Genomic DNA, 23,493 nt, shown 5'->3' with positions numbered 1-23,493 from the left:
ATTGAACAACTCTAGCATTGACAGTTTGATGATTAATGCATAGTTTTTTGAGTTTTAAATATTAATAAGGTTTCTTTGAGATTTATATCTTAAATAAATTTGTAAGTTAGTTTCAAGCTGTTATTTTTAATATTTTTTTGCCTTAGAAGCATATTACCTTATATCCATGAATATGTGAACATGTAAAATATAAAACGATTAATCAATAATTATAATTTGCTTTTAGGTGGCCAAAGTCACCACCACTATAGGGGTGACTGGCCATTAAAATCAAAAAAAGGGTCAAAAATATAATTCTTTTATTTTTTATTTTAATTATTTATTTATTTGACATCGTGCACACCTAATGCAATTTATATCAATATATTAATCATTTATGATTAAAATTTGAAATAAAAAAAGATTTTAATTTTGGCCAAAGTCACCTCATTTTACAGTGCTTTTTTCTTCATTAAATAAAACTCTTTACAAATTTTTACATAAATATATTTTGAATAAAAATCCACAAACTTCCCTTAAAATTTTTTTATAAACCATGCATATTTTAAAGGTCCGCAATCAATTAGACTTTGAGCACCATTATGTGATACATGCATCTCCAACTTTCCTTAACAATCAATCTCCTATCCACCCACCATGCAGGTGCTGAATTTATCAACTCACATAGTTTTAAACTTATTTTTATAGTAAAAAAAATTCTTTTTAACTTTAAGGAGTTGGAACAAATTTACAAACAAAGTTTATGTTTCAACTTACTCTAAAATGTTCAGTTTATTTATTATTATTAAAAATGGATTGACCCTCAATCTGCATAACCTGCTACTACAACGAAACTATTTAAATGTTTAACTGTAATAGCTGGACACAAACTTCACTTTTCCTGATAAAGATATGAAAACTCCTTTATATTTAATAAATCTCATTCTGAGCATTCAACTTTGTATGACCAGAAATCCACAAACATAACTTCATCATCTTCATCATTACGCACCAGCAATTTTTTATAATTTTTTAGAAATATCAATTGCTTTAAGCAGGACTACCTTATTTAGACCATAAAACCAAATTGTACAAAATTGGAAAATTGCCAGTTTTCTGAATTCTTGTTTTAACTTAAATTTGATTTAAAGTGATGGGTGGTTTACAGTAATTATTTAAGGTGATGGGTGGTTTACAGTAATTATTCAAAGTGATGGGTGGTTTAAAGTAATTATTTAAAGTGATGGGTGGTTTACAGTAATTATTTAATAAGAAGATTATAATATTAGGAACAATAACAGAGGAAAAACAATATAACATATAAAAAAGAAAATTAAAATGTTATTTCAGGATATGATGTGAATGTGCATAAGCATAATTTTGTTATTGCTGTAAGCTCTTATTTGTTGATAGGTTGATAAATTCACCTAGAGTATAGGTGATTGTCAGGAGATAGTCAATGCTTGGCAGTCCACACAGACACTTAATACTTTTTGTAAATGCAATGCATTTTAGTGAAGCTGCACTGAGCAGTGAACATCTTAGAGATGCATAATAAGTTAAAAAGAGTGTAGAAAAGTGAAAGCGCAAAAGGACAGATGTTCATTGGAAAACAAAAAGCATCTAAGAAGTAAAATTAAAAAAATAATCATAATAAAAAGTGTAAATATAAACTGGAATAATAAACAATAGATAGGAATGGTAAAAGTAATTGCTGTGCTATTGAAAAGTTGTTGTGTAGAGCCTATGTGTTATGCTTTGAAAGTGTCAACGATGGAGAAGAATGATTGGAATTATAGGTAGCTATGTGGCCTGTTTTTTTAGTAAGATAAACATACATTATAGATGGTATATAGATAATTTTTAAAACAAATGTTGGTGCAAAACTTTTTCCTGCATTTTTCATCTATAAAAAAATGTAATAATTTATTTTTAAACTATTATAATTTTTTAGACATGTTCGGCTCCTGTAAAAAAGGTTAGTTTTACATAAAAGCCATATGATTAAATAAACTTATGTAAATAAAACATAAAAAAATATGGTTTTAAATGTTGGTACTAATTTGGGTTTAAAAAATTTTTTTTTAGACATTTTTGTTAGTTAGAGAGTTAAAGAATTAGAAAGAAAAAAATCATCTTTTTAGCTTTAAAACTTTAACTTAATGCAGAAAAAATAAATAAACCGGTGGAAAGTTTTAATTTTCTTTACCTTATTTGCATTGACGCATATTTTAGTAACTTTGCTAAAAATAGCGTCTTTAAAGCGGTTAATTTATGTTTATTTATTTTAATTCAAACTTTTCAAATAAGATAGCTACCAGTTAACATCAGATTTTTTATTTTTGAGTTAACTCTTATTTTCTTATAAACTATCTACTCCAACTTGAACTCAATACCAAAAATTGCTGGCATCTTTTTATTATTATACTTTGATAAAATAACATAAAAGCCACTTAACTGATCATCGATGAACCTTTCTCAAATCTTTAAATAAATCTTAAAAAATGAACCTTTCTTTAAAATAGCACCTTAAAGAATAGCACCTTAAACCGCCTTAGAAATCTTTCAAATAGCACCTTAAACCGCCTTAAAAAATTTACCAACCTTTTAAATAGCACTGCATTAATAAAGCTTTAACACTTTTTTAATTTTCGTATAAAAAATTTTGATTTAGGATTTAATTTTCTTATAAAAAATTTTGAGATTGCTTTTAAACAACTTGTCAGCCATAGCTGTTGGTTAAACACCATCATATTTAAGATAAATAATATGCGCTTAATCTGACTCTGTCAAGAACAAGGTAGCACAGATACCCAACATAAGCACTTGTTTCTCTGAATTTCATATCATTTCGAACCCACATATTCTTCATCAACACATTTAAAACACCAAAAGCTTCATATGGTAACAGTTTATTGCAGGCAAACAATTTTCACAATGTCTTTCAACACTTTATGGTTGCAACACACGAACTAAACATTTGTAGCACAGTGGCAAGACACAGCACTAACACCATTACTGTCGCCATACTTACACATTTTAAGGGAGCCCTTACTTAGGATAACAAAACATCAATTGAGTCCATGACAGTTTGAAATCTTGATAAAACTTCTGGCAACCTTGCAATAAAACACATAACTTAAACACCTAAAGATTAAGTAAGACTCTATAAATTTGTTTCTAAGCATATTAACAGATGTTATTTATAAAGAACTGTTAAATCATGTAGTCATCATATAAAATGCACTTGTGCTTTTCACAATAAAAATTCATATATAAATTAGTATTTAATTAATAATTGCATGTGTAAAATAAGTGTAGATATTTTTACCTTAAAGTAAACAAAAATGAAGAGCACTATTGATTGTTATTTGATCAATTACAAATATGTGCCAATGCTGAATAAGAGGAAACACTTAAAAGCCACTTATCTGATCATCGATGAACCTTTCTTTAAAATAAACCTTAAAAATAAACCTTTCTTTCAAATAAACCTTAAAAAATTAACCTTTCTTTCAAATAAACCTTAAAAAATGAACCTTTCTTCAAATAACCCTAAAAAATGAAACTATTTCAAATAGCACCACCTTAAAAAGCTTAAACACTTATTTTAATTTTCGTATAAAAATTTTTGAGTTAGGATTGTTTTTAAACAATCTTATGTCAACCATGGCTGTTGGTTAAACACCATCATATTTAAGATAAATAATATGCACTTATTCTAACTCTGTCAAGAACAAGGTAGCAGATACCCCACATCTGCACTTGTTTCTCTGAATTTCAAAGCATTTCGAACCCACATATTCTTCATCAACATATTTAAAACACCAAAAGCTTCATATGGTAACAGTTTATTGCAGGCAAACGATTTTCACAACGTAGCTCAACATTTTAAGGTTGCAACACACATACTAAACATTTGTAGCACAGTGGCAAGACACAGTACTAACACCATCACTGTTGCCATACTTATACATTTTAAGGGAGTTCTTACTTAGGATAACAAAACATCAATTGAGTCCATGACAGTTTGAAATCTTGATAAAACTTCTAGCAACCTTGCAAAAAATACTTAACTTAAACACTTAAAGAGTCAGTAATACTCTTTATAAATTTGTTACTAAGCATATTAACAAATGTTATTTATTAAGAACTGTTAAATCATGTAGTCATCATATAAAATGCACTTAGGCTTTTCACGATAAAAATTCATATATATGAATTAATAATTGTAGTTTAATTGTATTTAATTAATAATTGTATATGTAAAATAAGTGTAGGTATTTTTACTTCAAAGTAAACAAAAATAAAGAGCACTATTGATTGTTATTAGATCAATTACAAATATGTGCCATTAACTCATACTAAGCAGAAATATGTGTCAGTAACATATGGTCAGCAGAAGGGTAAATAACACTATTTGAACTTTATCTTCAATCTCGTTTATATAAATTGAGATCTAACCACTTTTAAATCCTACTGTTTCTTTTCAAACATATAATAAATTAAAAACAATACAACATTTAAACTTTAATCTTTTTTCACTTTTAAGTACTTCACAACTTTTTTACCACAAAAAATTAAAAAATGAATGAATTTAAGCAAACACAAGAATTTGAAACTGAATAAATTTAAGCAAACACAAAAACCTGAAAATGAATGAATTTAAGCAAACACAGGAATTTAAAGATGTATACTATGTATTATAAAAAGTATTTGTAGAAATTTCACACTTTGAGACTAAAACTAACATGAAAAAGTAACAATAAAACTAAACATTAAAAAGTTACCTCGATTAGACTTCTTTTTGCTCGATTTTTTGGAATCACTATTTGTCTGGTTGTTATTCTTTTTAAAAATAAAAATAAAATGTAATTTTTTTGTACTTATTTTACCTATAACAAAACTAATAATTTTTTAAAAATATTTTTCAATCTAAGACAAATTTTACGATAAAATACTTTTAAAATATTTTTTTCTTTCAGTTTAGCGTTTTCTCTTTCGAGTTGTCTTAAAAAGCGAACATCTTCTTTGCTTTTTGCTATATAAAAAAAAAAAAATTAAACTTAAAACTACCAAAAAACTTATTCAAAAGGATTTAGCAAATTCTAACGAAAACAACAATAAAAATACAAAACCTACAAACAAAATATGTAAAAAAAAATAATTTGAAATCTTTTAAAAAAAGCTAGCACCTCGGAGTTCTTGCAATTTTTTATTGAGTTGATCAAGAAGCTTAGCTTGATTTAATACCCTAAAATAGTTTTTTGTAATAAATAGTATATATTATAATAATAATACAATAACTATATTACACAGTTGTTATATAACAATAATAATAATTTTTATATGGATACATTAAAAGATTTTTAAAAATCAAAACACAAACTAAAAAACTGAGAAAAAATTATATAGAGAGACTAAAATAGGAAAGTGCCAAAGATAAGCAATCATATAAAAATATGCGCTAATATTGCAAGATATGTGTGTTTGTGTTCGGCCTGAACCTCTGGTGACAGGGTCATTCACCAATAAGTTACTTTATGTATGATTGTGTTCTGATTAAATTATTGAGGCAGTGTTAGCTCAGTAATTAACTAGCTACTCCAACTATATAACCTACACTCACCTTAACTTCCAGTATTTTATTAAATGTAATGTTTCTCTTATAATACATTAATAGCAAGCCTGATGTTTTTAAGTACTGTTTGCAGGAAATAACGCCTTTTAACTAATTCAGATCAGGTCAGGTTCAGGATCATCAGGATCACCCTGCTACTAGTATCATGTAACCATGGCCCATGCCTTGCTACCTTATAGGGTGTACTTTTTTAGGTAAAGGCTAAGAGAAACAAACTCTGACCTAAAAATTCCCTGCCTTGGGGCTCTTGATTGAGTAAAACATAAAGATGGTGTCTTGATAAAAATATTTATCTTGGGCAGATTTTAACTGCATTCAGTTAAAATTCCCCTGCCTTGGGGCTCTTAATTAAGTAAAGGCTAGAGATAGCGCCTTAATAAAAATAGTCATCTTGGACAAATATCAACTGCATCCAGTTACAGTCTTGTAGAAGGCTGCAAAGGCAAAGACTTTGGGGGTAAGCAGAAGAATTTTGCTAACCAGCCTACAACTCCTTCTTCATTTATAAGACTGGCATAAATGTTAACCAGTGTTCTAATGTGTCCTGCCTAGGATGATGATTGCTAAATCTTCTTGACTTTCCTCATAGGTTTATGCTTGTGCCTCCTTTATAGCGGCTATGCAACACTTTTTGTTATCTCCTAACTCTGAGGTAGCTTTCAGAGAGTCTGATTTTTCAAGAGCTGCAAAATATCAGAGTAGGAACAATACCATGTTGCGATAGGATAGTGCCTTTTGCTTTAATGCTTTTGGTGCAAATTGTTAAGGCTAAATAAAGAGCACTATGTTACAACGAGGGTTAATTAACAGCACAGAGGATATAAGCATAGCTCATTGCTTATGAGGCCATGGTCTATTTATGAATGAGTCAAGCTCTCTTTAAATTTAAATCATGCAAAAAGTAACCCAAAAATTTAACACAAAAAATAATCCCCACCACCTAACTGTGTTAATATTGCTTTTACGAATACTTGTGGTCTGCAAAGAAACCTTCCATCAGTTGAACCTTACATCTTGCAAAATTCATCAGACTTGCTTGCTCTCAGTGAGACTAATTTAAATTTCGCTATTCCTCCTTTAGATCTCAGTGTTAATGATTCTTTGATTTGCAAAGACTCCAATAGTCACATGCTTGGCTTGGAGGTATACATACACATCAATTCACCTATTATTTGTGAAATCAGGTTTAAATCCTTTGACTATTCTTTTATGTGCTTTGGCTTAGCACCTCTTTACTTTATTACCTTTCTCTTTGTTCTTTATCAATCTCCTTTTTCCCAGGACTGCACTCCTTTAGATGTAATTTATGATCCAACTGACCATGGCCTCTTCTATTGCCCCTCTGCCAATATTGCTGTTATTGGCAACTTTATTGTTCATCACACTGAATGGCTTGGCTCTAACATCACTGACCCTGCTAGCAACTGAAGCCTATAAATTTTACATTTCTCAATCTTTTACTCAAATAGTTAACTTTGTGACTCTCTTTCCTGAGAACTCTAATCATTTAACTTCACTAATTGAATTTTGTCTTGTCTCTGATCCTAGCTTGTGTTCACTTTCTCGTTTTTCTCCCTTAGGCAGTTCTGACCATGCAATGATTTCTTTAAATATTATATCTCCTACATCTTCTTCGGACTCACCCTATCATCGCACTACTTACTACAACCTGGGATTTTTTTTGTGACTTTCTCTTTGATGGTCCTTGGGCTGATGTCTTTTCTCTTACTCTTACTCTTACTATTATCTCTTACTATTATCTCTTACTATTATCTCTTACTATTAACTCTTACTATTATCTCTTACTATTATCTCTTACTCTTACTATTAACTCTTACTATTAACTCTTACTATTATCTCTTACTATTATCTCTTACTATTATCTCTTACTATTATCTCTTACTCTTACTATTAACTCTTGCTATTATCTCTTACTCTTACTATTATCTCTTACTATTATCTCTTACTATTATCTCTTACTCTTACTATTATCTCTTACTCTTACTATTAACTCTTACTATTATCTCTTACTATTATCTCTTACTATTATCTCTTACTCTTACTATTATCTCTTACTCTTACTATTAACTCTTACTATTATCTCTTACTATTAACTCTTACTATTATCTCTTACTATTATCTCTTACTCTTACTATTAACTCTTACTATTAACTCTTACTATTATCTCTTACTATTATCTCTTACTATTATCTCTTACTATTATCTCTTACTCTTACTATTAACTCTTACTATTATCTCTTACTCTTACTATTATCTCTTACTATTATCTCTTACTATTATCTCTTACTCTTACTATTATCTCTTACTCTTACTATTAACTCTTACTATTATCTCTTACTATTATCTCTTACTATTATCTCTTACTATTATCTCTTACTCTTACTATTATCTCTTACTCTTACTATTAACTCTTACTATTATCTCTTACTATTAACTCTTACTATTATCTCTTACTATTAACTCTTACTATCATCTTATTATCACTCCTTAGCATAAGGCAAAACTATTTGCAAAGAACAATTATAGAGAAAGAAAAGTACATACATCAACTATCAAACAGCCTGACTCGCAGCGGAGTGCTGCTAAATCAACTGAGGGTTTGGTTTGGGTCAGCATCAAGGTCAGGGTTAGGGTTAGGATTACGGCAAGGTTTAAATATGGTTATACTACTGTAATCAATCATTTTTGTAAATAGATGAAAATAAAAATGAAATAAAATTTATAATAAATAAATATAACAAAAACAAATATAAAAAACATATTTTTATAATAAAAAAATAAATTTAAATATGTATTAATAAAAATAAAAATTTGATAAAAAATGAAATATAATTTTATTTATGATGAAAATAGTATTGAAAAAGGAAAAAAACCCAACAAAATGGGAACAAAAAAAACATGTACCCGTAAGCGCCGACTAGGAGTGCATATATATATATATATATATATATATATATATATATATATATATATATATATATAGATATATATCTAGACACACACACACACATATATAGATACATTTATATATACATCGTTAAAAAATTGTATACAATTGAAACTATACAGAAAAAATCTATACGGAAAAAAATTTTGTTACAACTGCGTGTATCTAAACTTCAGGTTTGTGGTTAATTAATAGAAATTTATTTTCGTGACAACATTTGGAAATTAACTCTGTTTTTTTATTAAGTAGCTCTTCAGTATTTTTATAAAGTAAAATTATTAGTTTTTCATATGAACAAAGTAAACATTGTTGAATTGTTGTAAGCAGGGGCATTTTTTAGGATGGACCAAGTTAATTCTGGTGTTTCTTTTAGTTTTTCCCTAGTCTTTCATACATATTTTGATAGAGTGGTTGCATTTGAAAGTTTTTTATTTGTTAATGATTGCTTGTGGTTTGCATATCTCATTTTCCACACACCCTCTGATAAACCAATGTTTGCTTTATTAGACGTGTTTGGAGAAGATGTTGTAAATTATGTTTGCTGCTCTACAACATATATTTAACGAGCAGATTTCATTTTGTCTGCAATGGGTTTGAAGGTGGGAAATGCTTATCTATTAATTGCAAAAAGATTTGGTCAACATTGGTAGACCTTTAATTGTAGAGTTGGTTAAACCAAATTGTATTCCTTTTTCTTTTGGGGGGTTTCTGTATAGTTTCAATTGTATAAAATTTTTTAACAAACAAACTATATTTGTATTACACCTGATAATTGCAACAGCATGTTGTAAATAATTTGTAAATATGTAAATGCAATTATTCTTGTCTGTCTGTCAGTTGATTGGCCAGTTTTGTAACTGGAGATATGGCCATTTGTCCAATTTATTAAACAGTTTTCTTTTCCAATGTATGTAGATTGACCATTATATGCTAAACACTTTAGATATAAAATCACATTTTTGCTATTACAGGTAATATGGTTTTCTATTTTAAGTAGTGCCATTTGATATTACAATGCTTTCTACTTCTTGTAAATCTAAAGTGCAAATTTTGTATCGAACTTTGTATCTTTTATTTAAATAATCTTATTTTTTTTTAACAATGACGCAGATTAAAATTTGGCAGAAGTTGTCTCAATAAGTTTGGTTTTTGTAAGCTATTACTGGATGTATACTGAAAAAACCTTTTTTACTCTCATTAGATGATAAACTGATTAAAAGGTTAGTTTTCTTTAAAATTGGTCACGCGCTTATAACAATAGTTTTTCTGAATAGTTTTTTCTGTATAGCTTTATGTAACTAGTTCCAATTGTGTATAATTATTTTATCAAAAAAACTATATTTGTATTTCATCCGATGATTTCAATAGCATGACATATTTAATATAAAAGAATTTAAAAAAATACTTTTTTTTGTCACGCTCGTGTTCTTTCTCAGTTTCACATTTGGTTTTCTTCAATGTATCTTGTACCATTTGAGATGAGTAACTAACCTTTTTTAGTTCAATAATTTCTGCCTGATAAATAACAAATTTAAATATTTAAACATAATTATAATTTGGTATTAAAATTTTATATATTTAACCTTGTAATATACATTTGATATTAAAAGCTATAAAGGGCAACAATCGATTTCAAAATTTTGTATGGAAAGTTTGCATTTTTTCCACAAACTTTATACATAAGTATGTAAGTGAAACTCTTCACATATATACTTATGAAACAAGCTGATCAGTTGTAAAATTCTTAATTGCTAGAACTTTGTTTACTTCGATACAAGTATAAAATTAACTTATCTAGAGGTGAAACTATAGCATAATATTTTAACTTACTTAGAGGTGGAACTATAGCATAACAAATACCTAATTAGAGGTAGTAATAGATGTCTTTTACTTATATTTTACAATCTACTTGCTCTAGCTGCATCTTTATAAACAACATCAAGAAACAGAGAAAAAAAAAAGAAACTTTGATGAGAAAATAAGACAAGCATTTTTTGTTTTGTAATGTTTTTGTAATTTTAAAATCAAATTTGAACTTGAAGTTTGAAATAATATGCTTTGTAATTTTGAACTCTAACTTAAAGTTTTATGTAATATTCAATAATATTCAAATTTAAGTTTGAATGCAACATTACAACTTGATGTAAATGTAAATTCTTTTATATAAAATAAGAGAAAATTTTTCTTCACTTTAAACCAAGTATAACAATGTTTTGTATAATCCTACTTCTAAGTAAATACTTCAAAACCACCAAAAGTCTAGGACTAAGATTTTCTGTTCTTGAGTACACAGTCTGAGTTTAAATAAGTAATTTCAACCGCATTATTAATAATATCAATATCAATATCAATATATTTTTGATAAAAGATCTCACAATCGAGGTTATTTACAAATAGTTAAAAACTAATCTTAAGTACATACCATGAAAGAGCATTAGTAATACAAATAATAATGATAATAATAATGATAATAATAATAAATATAAATTATAAGAATAATAAGAAAATTATTTGATAATAAATCAATATCAATTTTAAAACAACAATTGAATATAATGCACATACAGGAAAGTTACAAACAGTTATGTACTGACAATTACTACAACAAAAAAAAGTAACAATGATTTAATAAATATAATAATCCTAATATCAATAATCATATAAATAAAAGTAATATAAATATTTCATTAAAAAATAACAATAAATAAACAAACAAAAAATTTTCAATAATACTCACAAATGAAAACGTGTCACCCACTCACACAAACATTTAGTCACAAAAAGTACAGAGTTTTCATAATAACTGACAATATTAAAACCAAAAAGTAAATCATATCAAGCAAACACATATAGTCAAAAATATTAAAATTTAAAAAATATTCTTTTTCTTTTCTTAACTGAACCAACTTTTTTTATATGCTAATCTACACACTATTAAGCAATCTTTTTATTAACATTCCAACTAATCTAATATTAAAACCCTTAGTAAGAAAAAAGAATGTAAAAAGGTAATAAATGTAAAACAGGTTTACATTTTAAAACAATTTAATCACAAAAACCTTGTTTTAGTACTACTGAGCTATGAAACTTAAATTAAACAACAATTGTAAAAACCAATTATTTCAATCAAGCTATTTTCAATTTTATTTTAAAAATAGAACTAACAACTGAAATTTTTTTCTTCTTAAAAACTTTAAAACATAATTAAAATAAAACACAATTAATTTTAAATTTATAAAGAAAATAAAGCATTTATTCATTTAATTAACGGAATTTAGAAAACTTTTCCTATTATTTCTAAATTCAACATACCTAGATATATATATAGTAATTAGAGCTATATATAGTATAGTATAGTATAGTTAGGAGCTATAGATTAGATAATATAGTAATTATACATACAGCTTCTTATAGTAATTATTATTTTTTGTAAATCTAATTCACTTCCAACAGGGTAACAAGCGACCACTATTAAATTGAGAAGAAGTTACTAAAAAGCAAAGAATAGAGTTGAAGAGCAATAAAACAATTGACTTAAAAAATGATAAATGAAAAACGTGAAAAGCTGTAGGTTGTATAAAGTTGTAAGTTGTATAAGTCAGGAAAACATGAGGATGGGAGAGAATTATAAAGTATTGAAGTGAGGGGAACTAACTAAATAAATTTTTTTAGAGCATGCAAGGACAAATGCAGTAAAAGGATGCATTCTTTGCTTTGAGTCAAGCAAGAATGAGTTTTAGTTAATGGAACTAGAGATGATAGCTCCTTTGAGAAGTGATCATGATAGTATTTTTAGAGGCTTAAACATGGCATATAAAAGTCCAACTAAAATTACAATAAGTTTTTGAATCTAGTCTAGAAGAGAAAGAGCATTATTAGAAAAACCAGCCTTAATATGACAACAGTATTCCATACAGGGACAAATAAGGGACTTATGGAATCATGATTAAAATGATGGCAAGCAGGGATCTAGTGGTAGAGCACTTGCCACATAAGTAAGAAGCTCCAAGTTTGATACCCATCACGCCTCTGGTAGTACCACAATCAACTTGTTTCTCTGCGCAACAACCTTGTTCACAAAGATTCGTGTTTCGCAATTATAGAGTTGAGAGAGGATTGTAACCACAATTTGAGTAGCCTCCCCAACTGTAGTGGCCTTCATGGCCTTGGGGAAGTAAATAAACAAAAACAAACACACAAAAAAAACGCAATAGAGAGAAACAACCTTAGCAGATGCTAATTTTGCAATGAATTGTGTATATGGTCAACATGAGAGGTCAGAAGTAAAAAATAATCCAAGAATATGTAAAGGAAAGGACTCAGTGAGAGAGTTGCCATTTATTAATATAGGAATATTGATAGAATTGCAATAGTTGTTTGCAGTAAATAACTGAGTTTTGTTGAAGATAAAAATTACAAGCTAATGCAAACCCCAATTTATTACAAAAGAGAGATCAGATTCAAGCCTGTTCTAAACAACCATAAAGAAAAGACATTTTGTTAAAACATCAAGTTGAGTCATTAAAGGGATCTCAAAGTGCCAAAATAAGTTTTGTTTATTTTGAAGAGAACGATAAAAAAAATATCTGAGCAGAATTTTTTTTAAGTAAAACAAAATAATAAATGTATACCAACAAAAACAAACTTTATTGTTTTACATGAAGCTTGCCGTCTCCACAGTAGCAATTCTCTCGGAGTCTTTAAAATATATGCCGCAATCTACAGACTTAATAATTTTTTTTTTTATCATTCTCTTCAAAATAGTTTATTTTGAAGAGAATGATAAAAAAAAATGTTTGAGCAGAACTTTTTTAAGTAAAACAAAATAATACATGTATACCAACAAAAACAAACTTTGTTGTTTTACTTGAAGCCGTCTCCACAGTAGCAATTACAAGCTCGCCTTCTCCACAGTAGCAATTCTCTTGGAATCTTTAAAGTATACGCCGCAATCTACAGACTTTATAATTTATTCAAGCGCGTTTAATTCCAAAGAGTTTTAGTAAATGACGTCATTGAAGAATTTTTTTTTTTTAATCAATATTATTTGTTATTGTTTTATTTGTATTCATATTTATTTTAAGTAACCATTTTTATCAGTCCTTGTCAGATTAGGTTATCCTGCTATTGGTAACATGTAACCCACAGTACAATCTGCTTCATGTCCAGCTGCCTTGTAGGATACGCCATTTTAGGCAAAAACCAGGAGATGCCAACTCCGACCAAAAACACCCCCTGCCTTAAGGCTCTTGGTTGAGTAAAGGCTAGAGATGGTGTCTCAATAAAAATACTCATATTGGGCAGATGTTAAATGCACCCTGCTACTGTCTTGTAGAAGGCCTCCAGGCAAAGACTTAAGGGTTAAACAGGTTGTATCTGTTGACCAGCCTCGCACCCCTACTTCATCTATTAGGCTGGCACAGATGTATTTTTAATACATTGTCTTCAGTTTAGGATGTTGAATGCTGGATCTTCTTGACTCAATGCATGGGTTTTGCTTGTGTCTCTGTTTTTATGACTAGGCAACTCATTTTATTATCTCCTAATGAGGGTACAGCTCTAAAACTCAGTTTTATGATTCTGAAGCCGACTGATAGTCAGGTTTCCCAAACTCTGTGGTAACTGTCAGAGAGGCTGATTCCATCAACAGCTGAAAACAATCAAAGTATTAACAGTGCCATGTTGCACATGGATGGTGTCCCTGTTTGTACTTTTGGGGTGCATTGCAGAGGCCACATTTAGAGCCCTTTGTTACAGCTTAGGGTTTATTAGTAGTAATGAGGCAATTGCTTAGGCTATTAAACGGTGTTCTGAGTATTATCTATGCTTTGAGTCAAGTTCATCAATCTAATTTAAAAATGAATAAAGTACCAAAAACTATAAAACACAAAAAACCATCATCATCACCAAGTTCTCTAAACCTATCATTCACCAATGTTCGTGGTTTTCAAAGCAACTTTTCTTCTGTTGAGTCTTATCTCTTGCAAAGTTCACCAGACCTAGTTGCTCTTTGTGAGACTAATTTGATTTCAGCTGTCTCATCTTGTGATCTTAGAGTTGATGGTTATCTTCCTTTAATTCGTAAAGACTCCAATAGTCCCATGCTTGGCCTGGGCATTTACATTCGTAAGAATTCACCCATTTGTTGTGAAGCTAGATATGAATCCACAGACTATTCTTTCATGTGCTTTCATTTAGCACCACTTCACTCTATTGCCTTTCTATTTGTTCTATATCGCTCTTCTTCATCTCAAGACTGCACTCTTTTTGATGTTATTTCTGATCATATTGATCAAGCCCTCTCTCTTTATCCATCAGCTAATATAGTTGTCAGTGACTTTAATGCTCACCACTCTGAATGGCTTGGCTCTAGTGTCAATGACTCTGCAGGCATTAAAGCCCACAACTTTTGCCTTTCTCAATCCCTAACTCAAATAGTCAACTTTCCAATTCGCATTCTTGACGCCTGAATCATTTACCTTCTCTACTCGACTTATGTCTTGTTTCTGATCCTAGTCAGTGCTTAGTTTCTCCACATTCACCCTTAGGTGCTTCTGATCACAGTTTAATCTCTCTAAAACTAATATCTTCTTCACCACCTGAATTCCCCTATACTCTTCTTCTTCATCACCTGAATTCCCCTATTAATCAAACCTCTTACAACTACAGTAAAGCTGACTGAGATTCTTTCCATTATTTTCTTCATGATGGCCCTTGGGTAGAAATCTTTTGTCTTCCTGTCGACAAATGTGCTTCTTACATAACTTCGTGGATTCAGGCTGGCATGGAATCTTTTGTTCCCTCTCGACGATTCCAGGTCAAGCCTCACTCTACTCCATGGTTTTCCTCACACTGTTCTGCTGCAATTGTTAATCGAAACCGTTACTTCCATATTTATCAGCAAAACTTTTCTCCAGAATATAGATGTCTATTTATTACTGCTGGAAAACATTGTAAAAAGGTTTTGTCTAACGCCAAAACCCGCTATTCTCAGGTCATGAAATCTCATATCTCATCTCAAAAATTTGGCTCTCGTGACTTCTGGAGAATATTTAATAATATCAATAATAAGGGCAAATCCTTAATTCCACCTCTCTTGTATGGTTTAGACTTTGTCACCTCACCTAAAGGCAAAGCTGAATTGTTTGCTAAAAACTTTTCATCAATATCATCTCTTGATTCCACTAGTTGCGTTCTACCTGATATTGCCAACAAACAGGTTGGTCCATTGCTTGACATTCATATCACTCCAGCTTCTGTAAATAAAGTGATTTCCTGTCTAGACTCTTCTACAGCTTGTGGCCCGGACAACATACCTGTTATTGTCTTGCAGAAGTGTTCTCCGGAGCTGTCGTCTATACTCTCAAAACTATTTAACAAGTGCTTATCAGAGTCTTGTTTTCCAGCCTGCTGGAAAGCGGCATCTGTTATCTCTATCTTCAAAAATTCTGGAGAGCGATCTGATTCGTCTAACTACCGCCCCATTCTTCTTCCTATCATAAGCAAGGTTTTTGAATCTTTAATTAACAAACACTTAATCTCTCATCTTGAATCTAATAACTTACTTTCTGACCATCAATATAGATTTCGATCTTCTCGTTCTACAGCTGATTTGCTAACAGTAATAACTGATAAGTTCTATCGTGCATTAGATGAAGGTGGAGAGGTTAAGGCCATGGCTCTTGACATTTCAAAAGCTTTTGACAAAGTTTGGCATGCTGGTCTTCTCCATAAGCTTTCTTCTTATGGTGTATCTGGCAACATCTTTAAGATTATTGAATCCTTCCTTTCCAATCGTAGCATAAAAGTTGTCCTTGATGGACAGCACTCTTCTTCTTATTCTGTAACTTCAGGGGTTCCGCAAGGTTCTATCCTTGGCCTTATACTCTTTTTAATTTACATCAACGATCTTCCAGATATTCTCACATCTAAGGTGGCATTGTTTGCTGATGATACTACCATTTATTCTTGTCGTGATAAGAAACCAACACTCTCTGATTGCTTGGAGGGGGCATTTGAACTTGAAAAGAATCTCACTTCTGCTACAGCATGGGGCTCACAGTGGCTGGTGAACTTCAATTCAGATTAAACTCAATTTTTTTCAGCTAATCGTTATCGCAATAATTTAGATCTTCCTATATTTATGTACTCGATGAGTCACCTACTCTTCATCTTCTAGGATTAACTCTTACTTCCAATCTTTCATGGAAACCATATATCAAATCAGTTGCAAAATTAGCATCTGCTAAGGTTGCATCTCTTTATCGAGCTCGTCACTTTCTTACTTTGGATTCTATTCTCTATCTCTATAAATCTCAAATCCGGCTTTGTATGGAATACTGTTGTTCTAATGATGCCCTTTCTCTTTTAGACAAGGTGCAAAAACGTATTGTAAACATAGTTGAAACTGCTCTTGCAGCCAACCTCCAACCATTATCACATCGTCGTAATGTTGTGTCGTAATGTTTTCTACAAATATTATAATGGGTACTGCTCTTAAGAGCTTGCGTCTTTTGTGCCATCTACTAAAATTTATTCTGGTGTTACTCGCCATTCAATCAAGTGTCATCCTTTTTCTGTGGCTGTTCCTAAGTTCGCTTCCTTTATCTTGCTTTCCTGATTCATATAATTTGCAATCCTTTAAGTCGTCCGTCAATCGCTATCTTGCTTTACAATCTTCATATTTTCTCTTTCAATAACTTCCAACTTTAATTAGTGGCTGCTTGCCAAAGCCTATCCAGTGAAGCATAATTTCATATATCTCGTTGTAATTTTATCGCAAAGCACTCTGGAATGTCCTGCCAGACCTCAGAATTTTATAATATAAAGTAGCAAAACTTATTTTTGTATGTACTTAAAAGAATTTCAATCTAAGTTATAACAATGCCATAATTTTGTGCTGCTATAAACTGTGGAAATAAAAGTGGAAAAAGCTGTAAAAATATTTCATTTTTTTGTTTTCCTAAAGACAAAAAAAGGCAAGCTAATTCATATAGTTTGCGGTAGTGGTGTAGTGGTAGAGCGCTTGCTTCATAAGCGAGAGGTTCTAAGTTTGATTCCCACCACGTCCCTGGTAGTACTGCGCTCAACTTGTTTCTCCGCGCAGCGGCCTTGTTTGTCAAGGTTCGTGTTTCGGAGTTATAGAGTTGAGAGGAGGTTTTAACCACTATGAAGTAGCCTCCTCATCTGTAGTGGCCTTCTCGGCCTTGGGGAGGTGAATTACAAAAAAAAAAACAAAAAAAAAAATTATTTATAATAACTTTTTTTTTCATAAAAAGTTTATAAAACTATTTTGTAGTATTTTAAAATACATTCTTTTATTGTTTAATTTTTAGATGTAAACAGTGGGTCATCAACTGTCGTAGGAAAGATTTAGACGAAAAAGATTTTGTATTTTTAAACAAAAACTTCTATTTGTGCAGTAATCATTTTAAAAATACAATGTGTTATTCTACAAATAATAATGGAAAACGTTTGTTACAATCAGCAATTCCTACTATTTTTAACATCCTAAATCCTCCTCCACTTGTTGGTTGCAAAAGGAAATCACTTATGAAACGTCATTCATTTCCAGCAAAAAAGCAAGTTGTTTGTTTACCTGTTAATTTAGATAGTAAATTAGAGAACAAAATGTCTACTAATGAAATAAATTTCAACAAACAAAGGTTACTATTAACATTGCGAGTCCAAAATTCTAGACTACGTAAACAAGTTCGGCATTTAAAATCCAAACAAAAAACCCAAAAAAACTGTGATGGGTCTATAAAACATATTTTAAATTTATACAGGAAATACTTATCTCCTATACAAGTTAGTTTTTTTAGAAGTCAATTAGAAATGAGTAAACGAGTCAACAAAGGAAAACGCTGGGCAGTTTGTGACAAAGTTTTGGCTTTGCGAATTCTGTTTCATAGTCCTCAAACTTTTTATGTCTTGCGAACAATATTCTGTTTACCAAGTCAAACCTGTTTATTATTATTTTTGTCCCGCATATTTTCAGATCTTCAAGAAGGGTTTTCTACTTGATTATTTTCTTTATTAAAGTTACGTGCTGATGCAATGAATCCACATGATCGTAATGCCAGTCTTGTTATGGATGAAATGTCATTAAAGCAGCATTTAGAGTATGATAGAAATTCTGACAGGGTTTATGGTATGAAAAATGGAAAACTTTTAAATCAGGCTCTTGTAATTATGGTTGAGGCTTGGCAAATAAATGGAAACAACCAATAGCTTATTTTTATAATAATTCAACAGTATCAACAGCTGACTTGTCTTCTTTACTATGAGAAACCATTTCTAAGGTTCAAGAAACTGGTTTACACATTAGATGTGTAGTTTGTGATCAAGGATCTACTAATATAGCTGCCTTACGCTTGCTTGGGTTTTCCAAAAATTTACCATACTTTCCTAATCTTTTCAATGATAAAAATATTCATGTTATTTTTGATCCTCCACATTTAGTAAAAAGTATCATAAACAATTTACGAAGACATAATATTGACATTAATGGTGAAATTGTTTCTTGGCAACACATCCAGTCTCTTTATAATTGAGACAAAATAAACTCTGTACGTCTAGTGCCAAAACAAACAGATAGACACTTAGATCCTGGTCCTCTTTTATCTATGAAGGTCAAACTTGCCACTCAAGTTTTTAGTTATCAAGTTGCTTCTGCATTATATTGCTGCTCTAATACAAACTTACTTCCTTTAAGTGTATTCCCAACAGCAAGATTTGTTGAACGCATGGATATTTTATTCGATATATTGAATTCATTTAAACTATATGCAGATAAACCAGCTCATTGTGCTCTAACTTTAAAAGGAGCTTTTAAATTTCTCAGTTGGAAGAGTTAAAGCATTGGATTGAGAAATGGAAATTTTGTAATGTTAGAAGTCAAGCAAGTATATCATGTCATTGGGGTTTAAGTGTCACAATAAATAGTGTTCTAACCTTAAGTAGAGGGCTATTTTCTGAAGGTTTTCAGTTTGTTTGTACTTCTCGTTTCAATCAGGACTGCATTGAGAATTTTTTTCCCATTATTCGAAGCAAAGGTGGTTGGAATGACCGTCCAAATGTTAGACAATTTCAAGCTGCCTATAGAAACGCTTTATTACTTTTATCTGTAGAAAATCCAATAGCAACTGTATAAATGATTCAAATTTTGAGACAGCTTTCAATCTAAATGATTTTATGAAGTGTTGTACTCAAACAACCACTAATTGTGGAATTTATGAAACAGAAAATAACATTCCTTAAGGAATATCTTATTTTCATCCAGGATCATTTTATATGTTTACTGGAAAAATTTTAATGCAACCAAAGGATCAAGCCCTTTTACACATGGCTGGATGGCTTATTCAAAAGGTTAAGTTATGTCATAGGTGTGCAGATGTACTCTTTCTTAGTTCAGCTGACAATCCATCAGCTTTTATGTCACTAGTTTGTGAAATGGAAACAACTTTTATGAAATTTATTGATAAATATCTTGAAAGAGATGGGCTGGCCATGATTCTTATCAATAAAATTAAAAAAAAAAGTCGTTTTCAGTTTTTGCACAATCAACATAAAGAACATGCGCTTTATTTGAAAAAAAAAAAACATTGTTCTGTTTTTTGTTATTACAAGAATTTTTTATTTCATCAAATTTTTAAACAGAGACATAAACCCACACAATAAGTCAAATGCAAAAAAAATTGCACGTATTCTTCATAATTAATATATTATGATACTATTTTTTTAATATTTTTTTTTTTGTTTTAAGATGTGCTAATAACTTTATAAAAAAATTATGTTTTTTGTTATTACAAGAATTTTTTATTTCATAAAACTTTTTAACAAGAACAAAAACCCACCCCATAAGTCAAATTGCAATATTGTAAAAAATATTGTACGTATTTGATATATTATGATATTATTTTTTCAATATAATTCTTTGTAATAGTGTGTGTGTGTGTGTGTGTGTGTGTGTGTGTGTGTGTGTGTGTGTGTGTGTGTGTGTGTGTGTGTGTGTGTGTGTGTGTGTGTGTGTGTGTGTGTGTGTGTGTGTGTGTGTGACTTATTTATGTTATAATGTATAATATTAATAACTTTTGTTAATGTATAATGTTAATAACTTTTATTTTTAATTACACTAACTTTAAGTTCTACAAAATGTTTTTTCCCATTATTTTATTTATATTGAAACATTCTAATGGTAATCTTAACAAAATTGATGTATCTTAATGTTACAAAATTGATATATCTTTGATACAAAAATGAGATTAGCAACAAAGTTGATTAACTCAAAAAAAAACTATTTGTGTTAGTTGCAGAAGAGGAATGCAATTTTGATCAATTAATAGGTGACATCCCAGAATGCAATTTTGATCAATTAATAGGAGTTTCACGAAGTGGATAGGCTTTGCTGCTTGCAGCCTTGTTGGAAGCGAAGATGTTTAAAAAAAAAAAAAAAAAAATTATTTTTTATAAATAGCAATTATTATCAATCGTATGATTTTCCTATAAATTTTATAGTAAGCTAAACAGAAGAATATTTTTTTATAGAGCGCGTGAACCAAATAAAATTAAGATTTTTATATTTTATAATTGACGTCATAGTAGAACTTTTTTTTGAATCAATATTATTTGTTATTGTTTTATTTTTTTTTTAAATATAGTTTATTACCAATCGTACTTTCCTATAAATTTTATAGTAAGCTAAACATAAGAATATTTTTTTATAGAGAGTGAGAACTAAAATTAAGATTTTTATATTACACTCATAAATAAAATAAATATATAAAAAAAGTCGTTGATCACCTTATTATATATTCTGAATCTTTTTTTCTTTTTATGTAAATAATGGGAACTTTTTTTTTAGTTTATCTGAGTCATTTATTGCAATGACGTTTTTGCTCTCCTATAAAAATTACATTTAAAAATTTTTTAAATTTTTAATTAATAAATAATTTTGGTAAACCACATCATTTATTAGAGATAATAGCTGAATTTTTTAATTTATAGTTAGAAAATATTATTAAGTATGTCAATTTAGTGGAAATTGATAAATTTTGTTAATTTGCATATAAATATTAAGGTCATTTTGTATTTTGCATTTGGATTTTGATAACTAAACGATTAAAATATTGGCAACTCCATACCGATTCAAACCTCTTAAAAAAAGACAAAAAACCTGTTTGAATGAAAGAAATGAAATAGTTGAAAATCATATCAGCTATGAAAATTTGAATTTTGATATTGCTAAAACGTCAAAGTTAAACCGTTTAAGTCTTGGCGCTGAACAGTAGTGTAAATATAGATATTGTAAAACTATGCCACTTAAAAAAGAATGTCTTTGTTGCGTTGAAATAAAGGAAATAAATATCGCTGCAGGTATTACAAATTAATTAACATTCTTTAAAGTATAAACTGATGTGCACAGTTTTAATAAAAGTAGTAATAACAAACATTAACTTTTTTGTACATAATGGCTATGTAAAGTAATAATTTTTTTTTTTTTAAAAGATCATCAAAGCATAACAGAGCATAAAACAGACAGCTTTTTATTAATTAAAGCAACAAATAATGTTTTTTGGCAATAATTCAAGACAGATGGCGATTAAAATTGTTATTGTGTTGAAGCGCGCGTTAAAAAACATTATATTTAATATTTCCTAATTTAAATGTTGTATTCGGCAAGCATTTCGCATTTCTTTTATCAAAAAAACTAGCGAAATTGACAATGAAAGGTTTTTCGTTAAACGATTTCGATTTCAAAATTGACTCGATAATACTACACTTTTTTTGCAATCTTTAACAGTAATTATTTAACTTTAAAAATAAAATAAAATGAGCAGTGCATGTTTTTTAGAATAAAATTTATTAAATATATCTCGCTTGATTAAATAAGTAATTCAAGAATATATATAACCTGATGAAAAGTTCAGCAAATAAGGGATCATCCATAATGTACGTACCCCTGAATTTCCACCCTTCTTCCCCCCTCCCCTTTTTCCACATTTTACTTTAGTTTTTTTGAGTACCCTTCATCTGCCTAAAACCATCTATTTTTTTATTTTTTTTATTTTTTTTTATTTTTACAAAGTTCTACGCTCTTAACCTACCCAACATTTTATTAAATTTTTTTTACATTAGTGTTGATCCCCTGATTTGACTGATCCCCTGCCCTCCATCTCATATACACTCTTTGCAGACCCCCTCTCCCCCACCCAAGCATACATACTTTTTGAACAATTCCTAAATGCAGGTAAATAAACTTTTATAAGGTTAGAAAATACAAAAAAAATTTTTAATAGAATCTTTATACAGATAATAATAATTTAATAACAACAAACATAACACAAAATTCATTTACAGCAATAAACAAGCTTAAAATGTCTGAAATATTTTATTTTTATCTTTAATGTGAACTTTGTAAAAATAAAAAAAAAATAATAATTTGAAATGACTGAAAAAATTCTATAGTAATTTATGATTAAAAAAACTTTTATATAATGATAAGTAACTAAACTTTTCTCTTTAATATTCTATAATGGAAAAAAAAGTCTATAATTTGCAAACAAAAAATTTTTTTAAGGTTTCTTGTCAAATTTCTAGAATGACGTCATTTACTAAAACTCTTTGGAATAAAACAAGCTTGAACAAATTATAAAGTCTGTAGATTGTGGCGTATATTTTAAAGACTCTGAGAGAATTGCTACTTTGGAGACGACGAGCTTCAAGTAAAACAACAAAGTTTGTTTTTATTGGTATACATTTATTATTTTGTTTTACTTAGAAAAATTCTACCCAAACATTTTTTTTATCATTCTCTTTAAAATAAACACAACTTGTCTCGGCACTTTGGGATCCCTTTAAAGGAAACCCAATGTGCTGAGACAAGTTGTGTTCATGTTAACGA

General features: G+C 29.5%; 1 protein-coding gene across 1 annotated transcript in view; it reads right to left on the bottom strand.

Moving 5' to 3' along the window:
- LOC101239132 (uncharacterized) overlaps positions 1-23,493 on the bottom strand; it is a 94,877-nt gene that overhangs the window by 36,434 nt on the left and 34,950 nt on the right. The window contains exons 8-11 of the mRNA XM_065795246.1: positions 9,994-10,103; positions 5,175-5,233; positions 4,941-5,020; positions 4,770-4,827 (exon numbers count right to left, since the gene is read on the bottom strand). Of these exons, the coding sequence (XP_065651318.1) occupies positions 4,770-4,827; positions 4,941-5,020; positions 5,175-5,233; positions 9,994-10,103 (307 nt within the window). The remainder of the gene's footprint in view (positions 1-4,769; positions 4,828-4,940; positions 5,021-5,174; positions 5,234-9,993; positions 10,104-23,493) is intronic.

The sequence above is a fragment of the Hydra vulgaris genome, chromosome 04 (assembly GCF_038396675.1).
Source record: "Hydra vulgaris chromosome 04, alternate assembly HydraT2T_AEP".
In the NCBI taxonomy this organism is placed as follows: domain Eukaryota; kingdom Metazoa; phylum Cnidaria; class Hydrozoa; order Anthoathecata; family Hydridae; genus Hydra; species Hydra vulgaris.
This window is presented reverse-complemented; position numbering and strand designations above follow the sequence as displayed.